The sequence below is a fragment of the Mus pahari genome, chromosome 1 (assembly GCF_900095145.1).
Source record: "Mus pahari chromosome 1, PAHARI_EIJ_v1.1, whole genome shotgun sequence".
NCBI lineage: Eukaryota > Metazoa > Chordata > Mammalia > Rodentia > Muridae > Mus > Mus pahari.
Genome location: NC_034590.1, coordinates 36648005 through 36670454, shown reverse-complemented (window position 1 = coordinate 36670454; position 22450 = coordinate 36648005). Strand labels below are relative to the sequence as shown.

At 49.3% G+C, this 22450-nt stretch overlaps 1 protein-coding gene across 1 annotated transcript in view; it reads left to right on the top strand.

The window, feature by feature from the left end:
• Fam189a1 (family with sequence similarity 189 member A1) overlaps positions 1–19135 on the top strand; it is a 392181-nt gene extending 373046 nt beyond the window's left edge. Inside the window, exons 6-10 of the mRNA XM_021203138.2 lie at positions 363–523; positions 1409–1544; positions 8722–8797; positions 14672–14899; positions 17309–19135. Of these exons, the coding sequence (XP_021058797.1) occupies positions 363–523; positions 1409–1544; positions 8722–8797; positions 14672–14899; positions 17309–17625 (918 nt within the window). The 3' untranslated portion in view covers positions 17626–19135. The remainder of the gene's footprint in view (positions 1–362; positions 524–1408; positions 1545–8721; positions 8798–14671; positions 14900–17308) is intronic.
• Positions 19136–22450: the final 3315 nt, after the last annotated feature.

Here is a 22450-nt window from a genome sequence, read left to right as displayed (position 1 = left end):
TTTCTCCACAACCTCGCCAGCATCTGCTGTCACCTGAATTTTTAATCTTAGCCATTCTGACTGGTGTGAGATGGAATCTCAGGGTTGTTTTGATTTGCCTTTCCCTGATGACTAAGGATGGTGAACATTATTAAAGAAGTTTTTAACCTCACCAAGAACAAAAATAAAGGGCATTCTGCTTAGCAATGTGGGAAGCAGAACGGAGGGCGGCTTCTGAGGTGGCCCTCTCAGAGCTGTCCTCTGTCAAGTATGTGTTTAGTGGCCATGGCTTGGCAGGTTGAACAGTGAGGTGTGGGCACTTAGCTCCATTGGCCACCGGCCATACAAGATCTGGGATAACGCTGCTTCTCTGTGCTTTCCAGTTCTTCCCACATAGGTCTCACTCCGCCAACGCTGCCTGTGTGACTCCCCACGGCACCATTCTCCACCAGACTCTGGACTTTGATGAGTTTATCGCCCCCCTCCCGCCTCCGCCCTACTACCCTCCAGAGTACACCTGTACACCCACAGCGGAGGCCCACAGGTCAGTCTTCTGTTCGGTGTCCTGAGTCCCGTGATGCTTGAGAAGGAGGAAGACAGGAAGCATCTTTGGAAAGAGGTGTGGCAGGGAATAGCGTAAGAGCCAATAGGGATACTTATGCTTCATATGGACAGGGAATGAAGAAGGGAGCTGGGACCTAGAAATACAGCAAAAAGGATATTTCTTTTCTTCTTCTTCTTTTTTATTTTGTTGTTGTTGTTCATTGGGATTTGGGCAGTGAGATGATAGTTTTATTTTGTTGTTATTGGAGATAAAGCCTCACTATGCAGCCCCCCAGGGTGGCTTTGATATCTCTATGTAGCCTCCAAATGGCCTCATATTTATAATGCTCCTGTCTCAGTGTCCCAGTATTAGAATTACAGGCAACCATCACACAGTATGACTTGAAGATTTCTGTTGTGTGCCTTTACGGTGTCATCTATATGATATCACAGGCCAATGATGAGCTTTTAAATATTCTTACATGTGCAAGGCTGCTCCCGATTGACAGTCATCACAGAGCGTGGAACATTAATTAGAAATCTCATCAGCTTTATCATTATTTTAATTGTAAATGACAGAGCTGAAGTGTTTAATAAAATCTGGACATTGTTCCAGAAGAAAGACAACAGTTAAACCTGCCCAAGCGTTCAGGCTTTTGTTTCTCCACATGACAAGTTGATCACAGTCAACACTTGGAATGAAATGTCAGACACTGCTCCATCCTGAGGGGAGGACCATGTCATCTCAGACACCGTGTTCCATCCTCAAGGGAGGACCATGTGATGTCAGGCTGTGTGCTCCATCCTCAGGGGAGGACCATGTCATCTCAGACACTGTGCTCCATCCTGAAGGGCTGACTGTGTCACGGACTGTTCTGTTTTCTAGGGGTCTCCACCTGGACTTCGCCTCCTCGCCATTCAGCACTTTGTATGATGTTGCCATCAACAGCCCTGGCATGCTGTACCCCGCCGAGCTGCCCCCACCATATGAAGCTGTGGTGGGTCAGACTCCTGCCAGCCAGGTGAGGCCCAGACCTTACCAAGGCCAGTTTCTCTGCATGCCCTGCTCCCTGGCCTGCCCTTAGAGGGCTCCTCTCTCAGACTGGGTCACCAGTGGCTACCCTATGTTGAAGCCTCTTCATGCAGCATACGTATTCCTTGCATAGACTTTAGGATGCTGATTCTGGCTCCAGCCCAGAATCAATGTGTAAACTTGCACTTTGGATACGCAGCTTAATCCCTGCCACAGGACACATAGCCCAACTCAGTTGTGTCTGCTTTTCATGCTGCCCAGTGTGTCTGGAGAGGGCACAGAAGGAACGGGACAGCTTCTAACCCATGGCCAGAGCAGAAAGAGCTGGGCTTGTGGACTGAGGACTTAGTGGACCAAGGCCTGCCTTAGCCATTGTTGCACACATAGTCTAATGGATCTATAAGAAGCCAGTCAGCCCTAGGCCAGGAACGCACCTCTATTGCCAGGTATCTGGGACTTTCTCTGAGCTGTGCATACCGGGGGCTCCCGCTGCTTCATGGTTCCAGCCGTCAGCAGGCATTTGGAATATGTCTGTAGAGCCTTGGTTTCCTCATCTGAAAAATGACGAGGGAAAACAAAGTCACATCAGTGTCAAGCACGTGGGGAAGGAACGGTGTTGGTGGGAACATGGTGATACTGCATTCAGAAGGTGTCTCTGGGTCCATTCTGGTAGCCTCTTTATCTTGGTCGTTATTGTCTTTATTGAGTGTGACAGAGAGGTGAGGTCATGGGGCAGGGCCAGGGAGACCTTAAGTGGAAGTTGTAGGGAGTGGGGCAGGGGTGGGCACACAGTCAGGTAGTGCAGGCAATATGTGCTAAAAGCTGACCCCAAGCATAAGCCACAGAGTTGGATAGCACCACAACATGCAGGATTGGAAGGACATTCTGGGTATATCCAAACTCTGCTCCCTGGGCCCCTGCCGACCCCTGCACGACCGCCCTAGCACAAGGCGCAGCCTTCTGACATCACCTCAGGCTCTCATCCTGCACCTTGGGCATCCCAGCAACCTGCAGGGCTGGAGGAGAGTTGCCATTCCTGGCGCTTATCTCAGCCACGGACAGGAAATGGATCCCGTGAAGAAGCTCTGTGGATGGAATGCTGCCTGTCTCTGTGGATGGAATGTTACAGGTGCAACCTCCGACACCGCCACAAAGATAAACCTTGATGACAAGGGTGCATCACTCTCTGTGGGCTGGGTCAGGGGACAGGGAAAGGCAGCGAGGTACATGCACTCTGTGAACAGTGGGGCGTACAGACTGTGTGTTCAGGCTGTTGGCATCACAGGAAAAAGAAACACTTACCACAGGGATTCTCCCTTAGCCCTGCTCCAACCTGGTGAATCCCACCTGCCCTGACACAACCAGAGGATCCTTGAGTGACATCTTTGTGTCCACTCCAGCCCTGGAATGCGCTGTGTGGCTCAGTGGTTGCAGGCAGCAACTGCAGACCCAGGATCTTGTTCTCTTTTTGTGGGCATGGTAAAGGTCATGGTGTGGGAACTTGCCTGAGAGGCAAGGTAGCTTAGTGGTTAGGGAAAGTGAGACCCTGTAGTCTCTCAGTTTAGATGGCCGTTGTCCTAGACCTTCTATGCTGGGCAGGATCCTCTGCCTTAGGAATGAGGCTTATCTTTCCTTTTATGATTAACAGAGCAGTGAAGATCTTGGTTGTGATGACAGATTTTAGCTCTTAGAAGCTCCTCGCTTGTATTTGGGCATCCAGGGCAGATCTGCAAGCTCAGTTTTGGTGATGTGAGGAAGCGTGCCATGGATCGTCGATGCCAGTGAGCATCACAGCCCCACAAAGCCTTGGCAGTTGAATCCCAATACTGGGCCCCTTCCCAGGATTTCTAAGTCAGCGATTGGTTTAGGGAAGAAGGCTGAGTGAGGAATTTGCATCCCTAACAGGTCCCAGCTCCTGCTGTTATTGGGACTTTGAGAACAGGAGTAGATCACGGTGGGAAGGCCTGTGGTGAATGAAGGGGTGAGAACAGAGTGGACCTGAGGGGAAAATGTGGTACAGGGCCCAGAAGGGGGCAGCAGCATCAAACCCACATGGCAGGACCCAGAGGAAGGTACAGAGGGACCAGAGCAAGGTCCTCCAAGGATGGCAGACCCTAGGATGTCAGGATGCAACTGGGCAGTCCCACCCTGGGATGTGGGGACCGAGAAGCCATGTCGGCAGTGGTATGTGAGTTCAGTGCTGTCTCAGACAGAACGTGCTGCCATCTCCCGCTCCAAGGCATCTTGCTGCTGTTGTAGAATTCCAGTTTCCTGCTATGGAGATACGTTTTTTTGGCTCCCCTTTGTGAGGTAGTACTTGCGGTTTCCTAAGAGAGGGCTATGTGGACGGACCATGATTCCGTGGACCCTTCCCTGTGGACACAGTCAGGGCTGGGCTCTGCTCTGTCAGAGTTTCTGCTTGCCAGCAGGACTTGTAGCCCCTGGAGTGCAGGTGTAGGTGGTCACTTCAGACTTGGAGTGGGACATTTAGTGACCCCCCCACACACACATACACACTACACACTAGAAGGGTATTGTTTCATGTTTTATCACCAATTTTCTCTTTCCCTGAAGAACACAATAAGCTTCAGGTTAATAAGTGGTTCTAAGATCAATATGACACTCTCAAGGCACTAAAAACCTCTCTTCCGTGATTTCCCTCGGAGAACTTGGGTAAGAAGGACTGAGGGTCAAAGCTGTGTCATGCTAGTTTATGTTAGCTCAGAAACCTGCTACCTGCGGCGGGTACTGACAAAAACTCAATCTGCTATGGAGTAGGCCAGGTAAGTAAATGTGTAGCATGTCCCGTGGCCCCCTCTCCAGACCACCTGTGTGGCAGGGACACATCTGGTGATTAAGGGCCTGCAGCCCCCTGGCCAGTTTTCTTTGATGTTCAGGTCTCAGAGCACTTTTCAATTCCACAGACATCTCTGGGGGGTCCAGAAGTGAGTGAAACCCATTACCGTCCTCAGAGGGAAGGCCACACCAACCACCTGCCCCCTCCTCCAGGGTGGTCCATCTCCCTTGACTAGACATCAAGGAGCTGCCCCCTTCACAGCATGAGAGCTTTCTCTGGGTGAGGGGGGTAGGTTAATTTCTTGCCCCTGCAAGACAAAGGGTGTATAACCTGCCTAGCAGCACTGGTTAGGGCAAGGCTAATGAGACAGGGGGATATGAGTAAAGTCACTGGAGTACACAGGACGAAGTGGGGTGGGAGGTGGCAGCCTTGGGAAGATTTTTTTTTCTTTTCTTTTCTGATGCAAAGTCACATTCTATGTTGTCCAGGCTGGCTCTGAACGCCTGGCCTCAAGGGAGCATTCCTCTTCAGCCTGCAGAATATTTGAGATGCCCAGTGTGTGCCTGAGAGGATATTTTTAGTCTTTTAACTAAGGGTGCTTATTCAGACCTCTCCCCTTCCTTGAGCAGCTTAGGCATAGAGGCCAGTCTTCCCCATGGCTCCAGGCTGTGCTCCTCCGAGGATCACAGAGGTGAATCGCCAGCCACGGCAGCAAAGTTACTGAGATTTTCCTCACTAGAGCTCCTGACTAGACACAAACTCACACTCCAGGGACCACTTGAAGCTGTGCTTTGTAGCCACAGCATATAAAACCATGAATCTATTGCCTTGTGGGATTAACAGTCCCTGTGATAGCAGGGAAGGGACAGTTCACCTTCCCTGGGACTTTAGTGGGGGAACTGCACCTGTCCATCTGGGTAGGGCTGAGGTATGTGGGAGACAAGGAAAGTCACCCCAGTGGAGAGCACACCATACAGAAGCAGAGCAGAGGGTAGGCAAAGTGTACTGTAAAGTCCCACGGATCTGAGGTCAGCAAAATTGCTTCAGGGCAGGTTTTCTGACCTTGCATATCCAACTATGATGGACGTGCGCTTGACAAATTCAGTGTCTAGGTTGACCTGACCAGGAAGTACTTGAGAAATTCAAACTCGGCAGCAGTATGGCTAAGAAAGGAGCCGATTGTGATACTAGAAATTATGAGAAAGGAGATGGGCAGACGCGGTATTGCCAGCTCCGGCTCTTATAAATTATATGTTCAAAGAAAATGACGTCAGTGCGTTAAAACTGGCAAGCAAGTGTTTCAGAGATGATGATCCTGAGTATCTAAGGCTTTCATTCTCCAGGGCAGCTGACCATTGCCCCCAAACAGTAGCTTTGCATAAATCTGGTACTCGATGTTATTCAGGTGTGAGAAACACGTGACAGACATAGGGCAGAATCCCAGTACAGAGCTCACCACAGAGCTGATCTGCCTCAATTCCAATTGGTCTTCAGTTACAATGACTGGCCCAAGTGGCATCTCAGAACTAGCAGGTCCCGTGTTTAGTCCCTTCCTTAGTTTGCTTCTCTGCTTCTTTGACCACACATCATGACCCCGGGGCCAACTTGAAGACAGAAGGCTTTTGTGGCATTCTGTTCCAGAGGGATGAGCTCTAGTAGCAGAGAGGGAGCAGGCAGGGCAGCTCACATCTTGAGCTGCAAACAGAACTCAAAGCCAGCAAGACAGAGACAGAGGGAGACAGACAGAACTAGAGGTAGCATGGTCTTTTCTCTCCAAAGCCCGCCCCCACTGATGTTTGTCCTCCAGCAAGGCTACACCCCTTAAAGTTCCCCAAACAATTGGAGACCAAGTGTTCACTTACCCCAGACTATGGCAGCATTTTCACTAAAATGGCTGCAGTCCAACATGTCTTGGGGAGTCCTGGACAAGTTATATAGGAAGTTCGTCTCTCACAATCCTCATGTCCCTCTTCCAGCCAGGATCCCTGTCCATGAGCTTCTATCGTTCAACTCAAATCTCAACTTAAGATTCCGTATCACAAGTGTCCCCCTCTCCGCAGGTGTCCTCCCTCCTCATAGATGTCCTCCCTCCCCACAGATGTCCTCCCTCCCCATCCTCTTTACTGCCCCTGCTGTACTTCTGCACCAAATGGCCATTTCCCCCACCACTTTGTGCAGTGAGGTGGCCTCTGCCATCAGATTCAAATTAAGCCCCTAACACTCTACGCAGAAGTGATAGATGCACCCCCAGGAGCCATCTCTTTTTCCAAACCACATTTCCTGGTGCTTGAATACAGGAGCCAGAGGGAAGTGAAGGATCCCCTGCAGAATATGAAGCAAATCCAATTTCCTCTTGACCTTGTCCCTCTGTGGATTTTGTTTCTCTTGTTTTATTTGTATTTCTTTATTGCCAAAGCTTTCTTTCTCAGGCATCAGGTTTCTATGTTTCCCTTTCCCTCCCCTCTTGTGTGTGTGTGTGTGTGTGTGTGTGTGTGTGTGTGTGTGTGAGAGAGAGAGAGAGAGAGAGAGAGAGAGAGGATTTGATATGGGAAGAGAGTTTTGGAATAAAATAGCCCTTTAGGCAGTTTCTTTTTGTTATTTAGTAGAAGATTCTTTGCAGACATTTTCAGAATCGGTTCTGGGCACATCGTAAATACAGAAGGGGGAAAGGTGTGTGTAGATGCTGATGGTGGTGTGAATTCTCCCTCCCTCATCTCCCTCCCCAGCAGGACTAGCGGGCTCAGGAAGAAGAATGGCAAGAGCGTCATTTGCTCCAAATCATAATCATATCAGTGGGATGGAAGGCAGTGCGAGGCTGCTTCCCCTCACCCCGGTCTTAGCTCGATTTCTAGCTCCCCTCAGCACCCCACTTCCCCGCCACCAGAACAGGGAGCAGCAGCAGCAGCTCACACCCTTTGTGTTGGTGCCACAGCTGGAGCCACCTGCCCTCACCCCAGCTCGGTGTGCAGAGCAGAGATGAGGATTATCAGCTCTCTGATTGAAGTGGCGGGGCGACACAGGAGACAGGAATGTAATTACCTGAGCTGGAATCGGACCAAGCCACAGGGGCTTGCCTCGCCTTCCCCAGTCTCCTCTAGAGCTCATTACTCGCCAGTGTGTCCCCAAAGCAATTCCGAAATAACACAAGAAGTCAGATATTGTTTCCTGGGCTGGTAAAGGAGGGAGCGTGGATGGGGCACGCTATGTTTCAAGCCCAGGGCCTGCGCCAGATGCCTGCTGCACAGTTGGAAGAGTGATGCCTATTGGCTAGAAACTGCAGCATGCATGATACAAGCAGGGTAATGTGAGGCAGGAAGCTAGGGGGCTCAGCCTTCCAAGTCCCGGTTCCTGGAGTCTCCCCAGATCAGAGTCACTCCAAGAGGAGTCTCTATGCCTTCAACTCGAGGAGAACTCTCCGAGTCCACACTCCACCAAGTAAGGGTGGACCTTAATGGGATTATCACTGTCATGATGTGGGCTGCCAATTCGACCGGCACCTCCCCTGCGGGCACCTGGACTCGGCAGGAGAGTAGCCTAGGCGCTTCTTCTCATCCCATCTGCCAGGGAACCAAAGGAAGAAAAGGCAGAAGCAGGGCAAGGAGAGGCTGCAAGGCTACTTGGTGCCTTCATTAGGTTTCCAGACCACGCCCACAATGGGCTGGGCCCTCCCCCATCAACCACCCATTGTAAAAATTGCTCTACAGGCTGGCCCACAGCCACATTTTATGGAGGTATTTTCTCAGTGTAGGTTTTCTCCTCTCAGTTGACTCTAGGCTCTGTCAGGTTGACAGAAAGTTATCCAACACACTTCTTGGTTCCATAAAGTGCCCTGGTTAAGGTGAGTAGGCTTCGAGTAGCCAGGGACCTGGCAGGCGCTCTGAGTGCAGAAGGCCAGGGACATGCTTTGATCTTAGCAATGATAGCCTGCACTCTCTCAGTTCTCATACCCCACCCCATAACTTAGGTGAGAAGAAAGAAATGTATGTATATATGTCTCCGATCCTCTCCAGATGAGCCTTAAAGCAAACCTGTAACAGTTTTTCCTCAGAGGATTTGTTCCGGGATCCCCACCCCCATCTCCCAGATATGAAAATCCATAGATGCTCAGATCCCTTATGTAAACCGGCCTGCTGTCTGCACAGAATCTACCTAGGTCCTTTCCTGTGCTCTACACCCAACCGGATGCGTCCGCGTGCTCTCAGCACAGGACACGGTGCGTGGAGACCTCTATTTCACCCTTTGGAACTTTCTGGAAAGTTTTCCCCTGATCCTTTGGAATCTGTGTTGATGGACTCAAAGGAATGTGAGGGCTGGTGGCCGCCCGAGTGTTCTCCTGAGCAAGGGCAATACTTTGTGTTTCTCACTGTAGGTTGCAAGTGTCGATCACCAGGTGGTTGACTCCAGTTCCGGGGACCCAAACACTGCTGTAGACTTCAGCACTCCAGGTAAGCATCTCTCTCTCCATTCAAAGCACTGCCTGTGTGTTTTCCAAGACGTAGATTTTTCTCCTGCTTCCCGCCCCTGCCGCCTGCCACTTCCTGTTCTCTCCTCTCTGGCTCGGACTCTGTAACATGGCATCTTAGCCACAGCGTTCTTCCCTAACCTATATCATAAGCTCTGTTTCTGGGAGAGCTCACCCTCCCTCTGGGCTGCATTTTGTCACCTCTTCCCTCCGTGTCCTTCCTCCTTCACTTTCCGGATGTGAATTTGAAGAAAAAGTACTACTCAACTTGAGGGCCACCCTCTCAGGAGCAAAAAGGAATTTCTAGACAGTCACTGGCTACTGATGATTTGACTCAGGCTTCTTTTTGACTTTACGGTGGTAGCAAAGTCACATGCTGTTCGGTAGAAACTGCTTTCAGTGCTAAGATCTTATATTTTCATAAAGTGCGTGACTTACCAGCACACTCCTAGGAAAGAGACTTTGCACTGAACTTCACATTGTGCTCAACCGTAGGCGGCTGTGTATGTTCTAAGCATGTTGAAAGGCAGATGAGGCTGAGTTGTGACACTCAGGAGATTCCCTACATCTGTTTCCCACTTACAGAGGCCACAACTTGATGAGGCCACTGTGACCGAGCTCCTTCCCCAACAGGAAGCAAGCCAGACTAAGGGGCCTCCAAGGATAAAGCTGGCCAGGGGATAAACTGGAAGTCATGAACTTGATAGCTCTGAAGGGCAAATGTGAAAGGGCAGATTCCTAAACACGTTGGAACCTCCACAGCACTGAGCTGTGGAATGAAGGAGGAAGTCCGAAAGCAGATGCACCTCAGCATCAGAAGGAATGAAAGGACAGGGGTTCAGAGAACCCCTTTATGGGGGGGGCTCTATCCACACTCATAGGAGCAGCCTATTAGGAGGGCAGAGTCATAGACTTCATGCCATTTCATGACTAACCACAATTAATCCTTGCCTCTAACACAGAGTTAACATCTAAAGAGAAACAGAAAGAAACCATCCTCTAGAGAGGGTCCCAGGGTTGCAAGGAACCCCAAGTTTCTGTAGTCATGGAATTCAGAAGTGATCGTGTCTCTCCTCTGGTCACTCCAAGAAGCCAGCAGAAGCTTCTCTGGAGTTTGGTTAATGTGGTTAGAAGGTGATACCATACCAGTTTCCCATATTCTAGAGTTGGGCGCCACAGTTCCCAACCATGAGATGCCTACACAAGTTCTTGGGAAAATATGATTGAAAGAGTGGACCCCTTCTCTGGATTTTACACAAGGGTAGGTAGAGTTGGGCAGAGGGATCTGGGTACTCCTTGCTCAAGACCTGATCAGTGTACTCTGGAGGGGACCATAAGACCAAGAGGGTACTTCCAGCATCCAATGGTGGTACAGGTACTAGGAGCTTTGTATTTAATACCTTGGAGGCCCGCAGGTATTAAATGGTATCGGTTGAAAAGATACCATTGCTCAGGTAATTGCTGTACCACAATGAGGTTGGATCAAAGTCTCTTTTTTTATTGTTTTTTTTCGTATGTATGTCCAGTTGTTCCAGCCCATTTTTTCCTCTTGTACTTTATGAGGGTGTATCTCAGGAGTAGAGAACTTGCCTGTCATATGTGAGGCCATGGGTTCAACTCCCATATTGGAAAGAAAAAAAATAACCAGTTCGGTTGGACATAATCATATAGCTCTGTCTCTGTGTTCTCTGTTCTGTCACCATGCCATACTGTTCACGACAACAGCCCTTGAGTGGGCTGAAAAATCTGGAAGGATATCATCCCCATGTTAGTCTTTACTGCAAGATGGTTTAGTGCTACGGCCTGTGGTTTTCCATGTGCGTTTCCAAATGAGTCCTCTCTACCTTCAAAAGCCATTGCTGGGATTCTATAGGAACCAAACTAAACCCATAGACCAATCTGGAGAGGCTTTGCTCGCCTACACCGAGTGTTCCAGTCCATGAATTCTGCCCCATTCTGGGGACTACTTTTGGTTTCTTTTAACTCCTCTTGATAATGTTTAGTGTCTAGATACTTAGTGTCCATAGTTGGTTAGGTACACGGTCATCCCTTGATATCTCTGGAGGACAGGTTTCAGGACACTTTTCAGATGTCAAAACCCAAAGATACAAAGGATTTGAGTCCCTTGCCTAAGATGACAGAATACTTACATGTAACATGTGCATGTCCTTTAATGTTCTTTTGGTTATCTCTAGAGTACTTATCAGTGCTTTGTAATGGTTCTCCAGTATGGTTTGGGGACAATAAAACAAAGTATGTACATGGTTAGCAGAGACACAAAAGTTTCCAAGCCACACTTGGCTGAATGGATGGATGCAGAACTCACACACACAGAGTCCGCTGTATGCCTCAGAACTTTCTTCTCTTCGCTGAGGAGCAGTGTAACATTTGGGATTTCCAGGTCCCCCTGGTCATTGTTATTGAGTGTGAAGGACGGTGTGATAGAATGTGATTCACTCATATGTTGACCTTGTCACTTGTTACCATGTAGAGCTTGATATTTAGTTTCATAGTTCTTCTTAGATTCTTGTTGGGTTTGGTTTGGTTTGGTTTGGTTTGGTTTGGTTTGGTTTGGTTTGGTTTGGTTTTTCAAGACAGGGTTTCTCTGTATAGCCCTGGCTGTCCTGGAACTCATTTTGTAGACCAGGCTGGCCTTGAACTCAGAAATCTGTCTGCCTCTGCCTCCCGAGTGCTGGGATTAAAGGTGTGCGCCACCACGCCCAGCTTTCTAGTTGGTTTTAAACTATTATGAATAATGTTACTGCAATGAGGGTTGGACATTGACAAGACCTCAGGGAAGCTACAACCCGATTCTTCACTGGCATCTTATAAAGTAGTCTGCCATTTGAGGGCTCTTTATCTAGAATCCATGTTTACATTGTTAGATGAAGCAATCCACACTTCTGGGAGCGCCCTGGGATCTAACATAAGGAAAAGAACTCTATAAAAATGAAGGTGTTTTCATTCTTCCTAATTGTGAAAACCTGGGGGAACAGTGAAGTCCGTTACTGAGAGTCATAAAAAACAGGTGGCATGCGCTAGATACATTATTCTACATTAATTAAGAAAATATGAGTGGGTTTTTGGATGAAAAATTGGAAGTCCATTAGGACCATAACTGTTATAAAACAGGCATGCTTTGGTACCCTGGCGACACCAGGGGAAAACAGTCACCAGTCTTGGGCTGGGAGCTTTCTCAGTGTCTACTGTAATTTTGTGTTTCCAGTAATTTATATATATTCAGAGCAAAGTTACACTTGCCTGTCTATGACTTGATTGTGTTAGCACTGATGGCAAGAAGATTGGATTGAGAAGAGTTAGGAGGTATAAATCGAAACTGTCTAAAACATGTTTTCTGGTGTTGGGCTAGAGAAATGGCGCATCAGTTAAGGGAATATACTGCTCTTGCAGAGGATCCACGCTCAGGTCCCAGAACCCATATCTGCTGATGTATAACTGCCACTCCAGCTCCTGAGGATCTGATGCCTCAGGCTCTAGGTACTCAAAATGCACAGTGCCCCCCAATACATACACACTTAAATCTCTTCCAAAAGAGTGAATACACACACACACACACACACACACACACACACACACACACATTTGGGAGCAGTACTTGTATTTGATGCAGGGCCTTGCACATTCTAGGCAAGCATTCTAAAATGATCTACACCCTTGGTGTTCTTGTTACTTCTTAGTTTAAGACAGGTTTTCCCTAAGATGCCCGGGATGAGCTAGAAATAGTCCAGATAGACCTTGATCATGAAGTTTTCCTGCCTCAAGCCTCTTCTGCAGCAGGGATCACAGGTCTGCACCATACAGCTCAGCTTATCCAAGATGATTTTGGTAGACCGCTGTGTAGTTCCCTAGGGGGTAACTAGCTGAAGTTGGTTGGGGGTTAGTAAATGCACTTTCTGTCTTTGAAGTTTTCTGATATGATAAATTATTGCTTCTTTTTCTTATACACTCTTTTCATCTCTGAGCATTTGTCAAATTATGTCCAGTAATAAATTCCTGGAAGCAACTGCTAAGTCCAAGGGAGCATGTATTCTAAGTGTTAATAGAGCAGTCGAATTGCATTATAGAAAAGTTACACCCACTAGTGAGAACCAGAATACCGTCACTGCTGATGAGTTCTCTCGCCCTTCCAAGGGAATAACCACTCTCCAGCCTTGGCTTTGAGCAACTTCTTACAGGGCTGTTGCCCATGTGTATATCTGGATTTGATTCATTTCTTTCATTTGAAGCTTTTCTTTTTTATAAGCTATTTTGGGACTAGATTCATAAAGAAAAAGTGCTTATTAAATCAAGTCATGAGAAAATGTGTAAGGCCAAGACCTTCCTACTTACGGCAGGAATCTCAGTCTCTGCTTTGCTTCCACTGGTACCACATTTACTACGCAAGCACACAACTTGCATAGCAATGTTTTATTTATTCTTCTCATACAACACATCCCGAGCACGTCTTCCCCTCCCTCCACTTCTCCCAGACCCTAAATCTCCCCTCTCCCACAGATCCACAACCCCTACTCCCACCCTCACCCCTGTTGTCTCCTCCCAGAAAAGAGCAGGTCTCCCAGGGACATCAGCTGAATGGAGCACAGCAACAGACAATAAGACACAAGCCCTCACATCAAGGCTGGACAAGGCAACTCAGTAGGAGCAAAAGGACCCCCAAAGCAGACCAAGATTCAGAGACACCCCACTCTCACTGTCAGCAGTCTCCCCAAACACCAAGCCAACAACCCCAACAGACACACAGAGGACCTAGCACAGACCCATGCGGGCTCCCTGATTGCCACTTCAGTCTCTGTGAGCCTCCACGAGCCCTACTGAGTTGAATCCATGGGCCAAAGCTCACAAGCTCTTTCTGTCCATTTTCTTTCTTCCCTTTGCAGTTTCTATCATAACAGTGAAGACTCTGCCTCTAGCTGCAGATCTACTGTTGTGAATTTTCTTCTGCTAATTTTATAACCCCCCAAAAGAAGGGTTAATTATCCTGAAGTCTGTTTGTATATGATGTATGTGGTTACCATTTGTGTTTTTCAAAGGGCCACTAATTGTCTCCAACTTTTTATATAGGAGTTGTAGTGTTTAGCTAGGAATGCCTTAGAATCTTCCACCTAGCTCTACCTCCTGTCAGCTTAGGCCCCCCTCCCTTCTCTGGGCTGCCTCAAGAGCAGCAGTGAGAACTGAGTGGTCCGGGGCTAAAAAGCTTGACCTAGGGCAAGGTCATGGACATAAGGGAGCCTGGAGCATTGATTGCGCCCAGTGGAAAGAGAGGGGAGGAGCAAGGCTTGAAACTTCCAGCCATTGATTGAATTCAGGCTGCTGTGATGGAGCAAGTGTGCCTCGGGCAGGTCCTTACCTTGCAGTATCTGCTACTAGAAATGCTGAGCCAGTGGGCTGCCAGTACATGGAGGATGCCCATGGATTAAACAGCCTCTGGTGCAGCCTGCAGGCTTCTGGCCTCCTCCCAGTGGGAAAGAGGCAGAGGCCTGACAAGCTTCGCTGGTCCACAGTGGTGGTGCTCACAATTTAGTGCTCATCCAAGTCCATCTGAGGCTTGAATGGCTAACTGTAATGTGTGTGTGTGTGTGTGTGTGTGTGTGTGTGTGTGTAAAATCTAATTGTAATATATATTCTGTTATAGATATACATATATATATATATATATATATACAAATATATATTGTAATATATGTATTCTAACTATAATACACATACCACATACATACATACATACATACATACATACATACATACATACATGGTTTTGGGGGGCAGGAAGATGGCTGTTTCAGGATCCAGGTACCTTTGTAATCTCTTATCTAATACTGTGCTTGTTTTCTTACAGTGCCTGCCAGTAGCACGAGTCTCCCAACCTCAGAGGGTGCCACCTCACTGGGCCCAAGCCACCCATCCCCTGATGGCACTTTAGACACCCCAATGCCCCTTCTACCTGCTCCAGTCCCTCACCACATGTCTCCAGAGGCAGCAATCTTGAGCACACAGGCACAACCAAGCCCCGGGCGTGTGGCCCGCTCAGCCAGCGACCCCACCTCCTGCACATCCAGTGAAGCAGGTATGGCTCGATTGTATCCTCAGGGTGAACCCAACTTGTAAGGCAAGTGACCTCTGACAGTTGAGGCCCAGCTGTTGGTTCCTGGGGAAGTGTCATCTGAATATTTGAAGACCCTGAGATGGAGTGGGGTGGGCAGCCTTGGGCCCTTGCTGTGTCTTCAGGGAGGCATTATCCTGGCCAGGGAGGAAGGATTCAAGAACGCAGGGTAATGAGATCTCAGTAGATGACCATCAGCTCCGACATGAGCATACGCACTGAGCTACATGCATGATCTGAGGTCCAGGTCAGAGTAGGTGACCGAGGGTGACACCTGTGTGCAGGTTGCTCTGTCCTCTGCATTGAGTGTGTTCATTTAACACTTCATAGCCTTAGCCACCAGCTGTTTTTATTTTCCTATGTGATTACAAATGGGCACTGCCCAGGACCACAGGATCCCTGTGGCCAGCTGCCCAGGGACGCATATGCCACAGCAGCTTCCGTGAGGCTCTTGTGTGCCTGAGGCTGGAGAATGTACACCTGAACCTCAGTGTTATTGGGGAGTAATTTTAACCAATAATGACTGGCTAATGGCCTTTTGACTCTGACCATATCACAATAAACAATCTTCTGATATGGATTTGAAAGGACCCTAGAGAGGGTACAGGGATGCCTGTGCCAGTCTCACCTCGGTGGTCTTGTACAGCTGAACACCAAGCAGCCTAAGGTCTGACCATGCTAAGCAAGAGCAGAGTCTTTGGAAGGAACCAGGAGAGTATTGGGGGCCAGCTATGTGGAAGCATCTTCCTGGTTGAAACATCAGATTTTGTACAATCTGTAGATTTGGGGAAGGACGTTCCTCAACCCCTTGCACCTCCCATGGAAAAAGTTCAACTGAAATCTGGAGTGCTCTCCTTCTAATGTATGTGGAGCCACAGAGCTTCCCTTCCTTCTGCCCCCAAGAGCAGCATGTGGGCTTTTGTGTCCACTCCCCCTTATGGAACTTTGAGAATCACATATGATTGGAGGGACTCAGGTAGTGTTCTTTAGCATGTCCCTCCCAGTGGAATTCATGGTCTGGGACAAACAGTCACAGAGATGGAATGAGTGAGGAGTGGTCAGGTCACCATGCCTTTCTGAGGTCCACAGAGCAGCCTGTCACTTCAGCACCCTCTTAGCTAGATAGGACTGCTATTATTATGTGTGTTGAAGGTATGTGCCTTCTAGGTCCCCAGAGACCCCCAGAATTGGAGGGTATTCGCAGGCACCTACTGGGCTCCTGTGTGACCTGGACCTGAAGAACTACAAGGCAGCTTCCCTTTATCTACTTGTGTCTGCTTCTCTGCCATCTAACATACTGCTCAGCCCTAAGCAGCTAGTCAATTTTCCCAGTAATCCCTTCGGTCCCTTCCTGTGGGGAGTGACTGTCCTTCTGGTTGAGGTGCAGTCAGGATCATGTTGGGCTGTTCTGTGGAGAGATGAGGCACTCCTCAAACATGTTGACATCTGCTTACTGTGGAGGGTGGTGGGAGTTGGGGGCGTTGACTAGTGGTTGCTTGCTGCCTCTGCATTCAGCTGATCCAATTGTGGACCTAGAATGTGATTCCTAACTCAATGTAATCCCACCAGAGCCTGTAACTAACAGCATACATATGGCGTAGCTTACACTTAGTTGTTCTGTTTTGAGACAAGTATCATGTTAGGTCGTTCACGCCAACCTCAAGTTCCTGTCTTGGCCTCAGAGAGCTAGGATTGGATCTTTCCCACTACCACCCATGGGACCCCAAAATGGACCACCCAGAGTGTGTCTGTTTTGAGTGGCATTGTTCTGCCAACTAGTTTTCAATAGGATCCTTGGTCAATGGACCATCTCTCACTACCCAAAGAGCCCTAGTTCTTGGAGCCATTTAACTAGCGTGTGTCCTAATTTTGAGGTAGAGCACCATTGTGACATCAGGTTGGAACCAGACTCATTTCTCTAGGCATGGACTAAAGGATATTGGGGGAGGACTCTGGATAGAGGCTGCTGTCCCCAACACACATGGTAGGGGATCTCACTGCCATGCTGCCACACCTCAGCTGTAGTCTTTAGTCAGACTGTCTCTAGATGTTCCTACTCTATCTCAGCAAAGCCATCAGAGCACAAAGGATGGAGGTCACAGAGCTGGAGAAGGCTGCGAAGAGTGCTCAGGGTCCCCCACCAGCCCTTCTCATAGGCCGGCCACTCATTTCACCCACCACTTCAACCCTTTGAGGTCAACAGGAAATTCACACCAGGCTGACAGGAAATTAAGTGACCCAGGGAACTGGGTCACACTCAGTGGTAGCAACTCTCCCCTGGTACACTTGTGTTTGATTTTTTTTTTCCTGGAACTTGGGTTTCATTCAGTTCATGGTTGTATTCAGAGTGCCTCTTTTCACTTTGATTTCTAGTCTCCACATCACGGCCAGCCATGGCTGCCTGTCGACACCAGCACTCATCCAATGGTGACACAGATAACTGGAAAACGGGCCAAGGGACCAAGCCAGAGGCCTTACAGACCGTCTCCAAAGAGCGGCCACACTCTTTAGTGGAGAGCAAGGCCTATGCAGACACCAGGGTTCTGGTGGCTAAGTTTTTGGAACACGCACACTGCAGCCTCCCTACAGAGGTGCGACATGTGGTGGGCACCATCCGATCAACGGCCACCTCGGAGGAGCCCAGGGTGGAGGAGGCCATCTTTGGTGCTGGTGTGCTGGACCAGCTATGAAGCTGCTATGGGCCTGGATGTGGACACTGATAAGCCTGCAAAGTCTGGTCCTGCAAGATGCCACCGTGCTTGGTAGAGAAAGGCCTTAGGCCTGCTGGGCTGAGAACATCCAGGACATCCAGGAGGCTCGCTGGTGGCTTGGGCAAGGAACTGTTACTCTTTCTCCCATCAGTTGTCTTCCTGGGGACTGTTTGTTGCCTGTCCCACTAACTCAGAGCTGTTTCTCTCCTGCCCTTAGTGAGCTCTGGTTGCTTCAGGGGTATAGCACCTCTTGAACTGAAGAATGTGATGAGAATACCAATCCTGGGACAGGGGACACTTGTGGAACATAAAGACACTGCATCTGTCCCAAGTCAAGGCCTTTAACACTCGATGCTCCTCTGTGCCTGGTTTGGTTCAGTGTTAAGAGAGTAGCAGCGGCAATGGCGTGGTGTGGCTGATATCACTCTGCAATGAAACCTTGATCAGATTCCCGCCCATTACTTCCTCTCGAAGGCAATATAGGTCATGCTGGCACAGCCTGGGACCATCTTCTCACCCACCAGGCTATCATGCAAATAAATCCACAATGAAAGTTTTCCTACATACTCTTGGGAAGCAAGCACGTGTCACAAGGGCTTGAAACGCCCACCTCCTTGTATGTACTGGGCCTCCCCATTATGTGGGCTGCTATCCCCACCTCCTCCCTAGGTCCCTCCCCCACAGTCCCCCATCCTTGAACCACAGCAAATACTTGTTACTTGTGTTTTAACAGTAATCTCCCTTCTCTTCCCCTCGTATCTGACCTCACATAATTGTGCTGAGTGGGTCACGGTCTGGGCTAGGAAGCTACTGTCTGCTATCCGTGCACCTCCGGCTTAGGCGAGCCTCTCTCATGACCCAGAGTTGCCTCTTCTCAACTCAGGTGGCAACAGGCACGCTTGTGTTGAAGGAGACAAATGGCCAATGTCTTATTTCTGGGAGAATGCCAATGGTGGACATCCAGAAGCAAGGCAAACCCAGCTTAGGCACAGCCAGGTGGCTTGGGGCAAAATGGCCATCCAAGACATTCTTGGCTGTTTCAGACCGCATTTTCTGGCAAGATCAGCAGCAACCACTTCTCAGCAATGGGTCTGGAGCAGCACTGCTTGAAAGCACTTCCTGCAAAAGCCAGAAACGCCCACATCCGCTTCCCCCACAGCAGCAGGTATAATCAAGGGCAATCACTGCACCTACTATGCTGAAGACCTCTGTGTGTTTGGAAGTTGTGGGACTTCAGCTCACACATGGCCTCGGAAAACCCCTAGCAGCGATCAGTTAGTTCTCCACGCCCCAATGGCTTTACCATTGCCATCAGCTGTTGCCTTCCTGAGGTTAGCAAGCTGGAAAATATAAATCGGGCATTTGACAGTAACCGTGCCTTTTCCACAGGAGACATAATAGAGATGAATATTTGAGCACTTTATTCAGACTATAAAATTCTCTAATTTTCCCTCAACTGAGGACTTTGAACATCCTCCCTCTCCCCCCCCCCCCCGAGAGAATCCCTTTCAGTAGAGCGGCTTACCTCAAGCTTCATTGCACGAAGTACTTTCATGCCTGGCTGCTGGGCTTTCTCACCACTTCAGAGATGAGGGGAAGGGAGGCAGCTACAGGGTGTCGCCTGATTGGAGGGGCCATGCAGCAGTATGCCTAAACACTTGTGGATCTCAGAACAAGCTGTGATCCAAGAGAGGCCAGGACCAACCCCAGCCCAACTGACCCAAGCTCGGAGGCACTGTCATAGTGTGGCCAGGGTGACCGGTTTCTGGATACAGCATAGAGCACTGTGGCTTTCATGCTGCCTCTTTACAGATGGCCCTCAACTCTCGTGGGGCACTCCTGCCTCAAGTCGCACACCTCTTCTCGGGTGCAGACTAACACCCCCACTGGGAAGCCCCGAGTCCCAGACATTCTCATGGAAGTGGTACACACAAACCACCCTAGCTAGGTTATGAACTGGCTCCCCTAACAGGCTTATAAGATGGATAAAGAAACTACGGCACTTCATGCTCTTGGGTGGGCGTGTGGTGACAGGTATGTCTTCGTTCACCTTCTCCAGGCCCCAGGTGGACCAAGAGGGCATTAAAAATGCCCACACTCCAGGCTTCCAGGAAGCCAGAGGTACTGGTGACAGCCACTAGACAATGGTCTTGCAATTTGACTTGTCTGTTCTGGGTTCCTTAACCCTGCCTCAGTAGTGAGCTAGTGCTAAGAACCCCAGGCAGTTATGTGGGTCCCTTGCGGAAGCAAAGCTGTCTTCCTTCCCATTGCCTGCACAACCTTCCACCTTGGAAGGTCTCTCCCTGCTTCTTTGGTTGATATCTTAACTGGGTCCAACAGTAATCATCTGGGAGGAGGTGCTCTCATGCTTGGCTTGCCAGGCCCTGGACTCCCCCATCCCTCCCCCCCCAAAAAATCAGTATCTTCTAGGACATCTTTTGACTCTGCTTGGGGGCAGGAAGATGCTGATATAAACCCACGATGGGCAGCAACTCTACTGTGAGGAAGGCTGGAGGCTTCGTGACAAGGACTTAAGTCTCCTTCCCAGGGAGGCCCTGGAGTAGAAAGCTCATTTTGGATCTTCTCTTCCCCCACCCCGTGCGGCGGTGTCCGCCCACAGCTGCTGCTGAGGCAGAGTTTATAGGAAGTTGTTTCCAGGCCACCAGAGACCTGTTGGTACAACTTGAAAGGTTGTATTTATTTAATGTACCTCAAGGTGTTTTAATAATGATCAGTGTTTTAATAAAAAGTATTTCTGGTCTCTGAGTTCTAACTGTGACTAAGAGGGTCCTGGAGGGGCTGGGACTGGGGGAACAAGAAGCTGCCACAGCTACCCATGAGGTACTGCTCAGTGCCAGGAGCTGAGGTGAGAAGGCAGCCCCCAATGTGCACAAGTCCAAACCATAGCTGCCCCTCTGTGGACCCCACACTCAAGGGGACCTGGAAGGTAGCCCTATATTCCAAAGTCTTCCACTTAAGGCTCTGAGATGTGTGTACCAGGGACTGGGTAAAGTGCTTGTTGGACGAGCATGAGGACCCAAGTTTGGAGTCTAAGAAGGAAGGGAAGGGCACACTGTAGCCCCAGTGCTGGGGTGTACAGGGATGTACAGGGACAGGCCAATCACATTCTGACTGGAGCAGCTGGAATAGCAGGCCCCTGGTTCTGTAAAAGACTGCGTCCAAAAAAATAAGATTGGGCGTGACGGCGGACGATATATCCATGTGTGCACAAATGAAAATGCATGCACACATTGCGCACACACTGTGTACCAGTCCGTAGACATCGTGCCTTCATATCTCTGACTGTGCCTCTTCTCTCTGGAGCAAGGCATGTGCTTGTCTAGGACACACAGGGGCAGTCCGTGGACGCTAGCTCCTCTGCTGTCTGGCCTTCACCTCGGGGACTGTTCATCTCATTCTGCAAGAATGCCAGCCATCTAGATACCAGTTTTTGAATCTTGGCATAGCAAAGTGGTTTTCTTGGCTCTCAGTTCTTCCGTCTTTTGGGGAGTGAAGTGACAGACCTGGAGACCTTTGTGCTGCATTTCTGACGGCATTTCCCAGGCCACTGTTTGAGGCTAGAGTTCACAGTGAAAGGCCCTTTCTCACCTGTTCCTGATGGCTAGAAGTGAAGGGGGCATCTATGAATGGTTCAGGCCCCTCAGGTGGTCCCTGCAGAATCATGAGCAATGAAAACACCTGGTCATGGGTATGCTTTGCTGCGGTGGTTCCAAGAGGAGACTCTCGCTCTCCAAGGTCCCCTGTCTCACCCTCCAGAGACAACCCCAAGCTTACCCCATTCCCTCCTCATATCAGGCAACAGCAGGCCTGTAGCAAGGTACAGAACTGCACAGATGCCCTGCCAACAGGTATGACTCCCAAAGGTCTGGAGAAAGGCTAAAGGTGTAGGCCAATATCCTTTAACATACAAATACTTCTGAGGTAACCAATCCGGAGAATCCCTGGTCTCCACCGCTCCTTTGTTGAGTCAACCTACAGCTGTCTCTTCCATGCTGCAGCAGAGTGAAGAACCTGGAGTTGGTCAGACATCAGCAGTGACACATGGTGGCTTTTAGCCCTTGCCCCCTCCAGTGCCCAAGTGCATGCGAGCTGCTAAGGTTACAGACCAGGGAGGAGGGGTCCTGTTACCACACGGCAGACTTCCAGAGCCACTGTCCAAATGGTGGAAACAAGAGGCCCACAGCACATATACTGCCCAGCTGACAAATGAGGCACACACCTTGCTTTTGATCACGACTTGAGGTTTATTAGCAATATGCACGAAGTCTTCCTAGGGTCAGCTGCATGCAACACACAGGTTACTCCTCGAGTACAGTAATCCTAAATCTTTAGTTACTGTGTGGTAAGGCTTCTTAAGTCACAGTGTATTCTTCAAGGCCTGAGCCAAAAAAAATAAAAGAGGCTGCCAGACAAAATGACGTCAGTTAACATTGACCTCTAATGCGCTGAGCAAGCCCCTGCACTCCTTGGTCCGTGACACGCTAACACTGCTCTGTGAGTGATGGCCAAGCAGTTCACTTGACAAGTAATTTGCACTCTTGCTGGTCCCTTCTGGAAGGGCAGGGGTGGGGTTTTCTGGTGTGGGCTTCCTTTATTGGGGACAGGTTGTGTGCGTGTGTGTGTGTGTGTGTGTGTGTGTGTCTGTAGAGTTTTGTTGTTGTTTAAATAGGAACATTTCCCATGCCTCTGCCTTTGTCCCTGGCAGGATGTTGCCCCCTAACAGGAAGCCCTGTGGTGGAGGAGGAGTCAGTCAAGGTAAGGATGCCCAGGGAAATTCACAGGG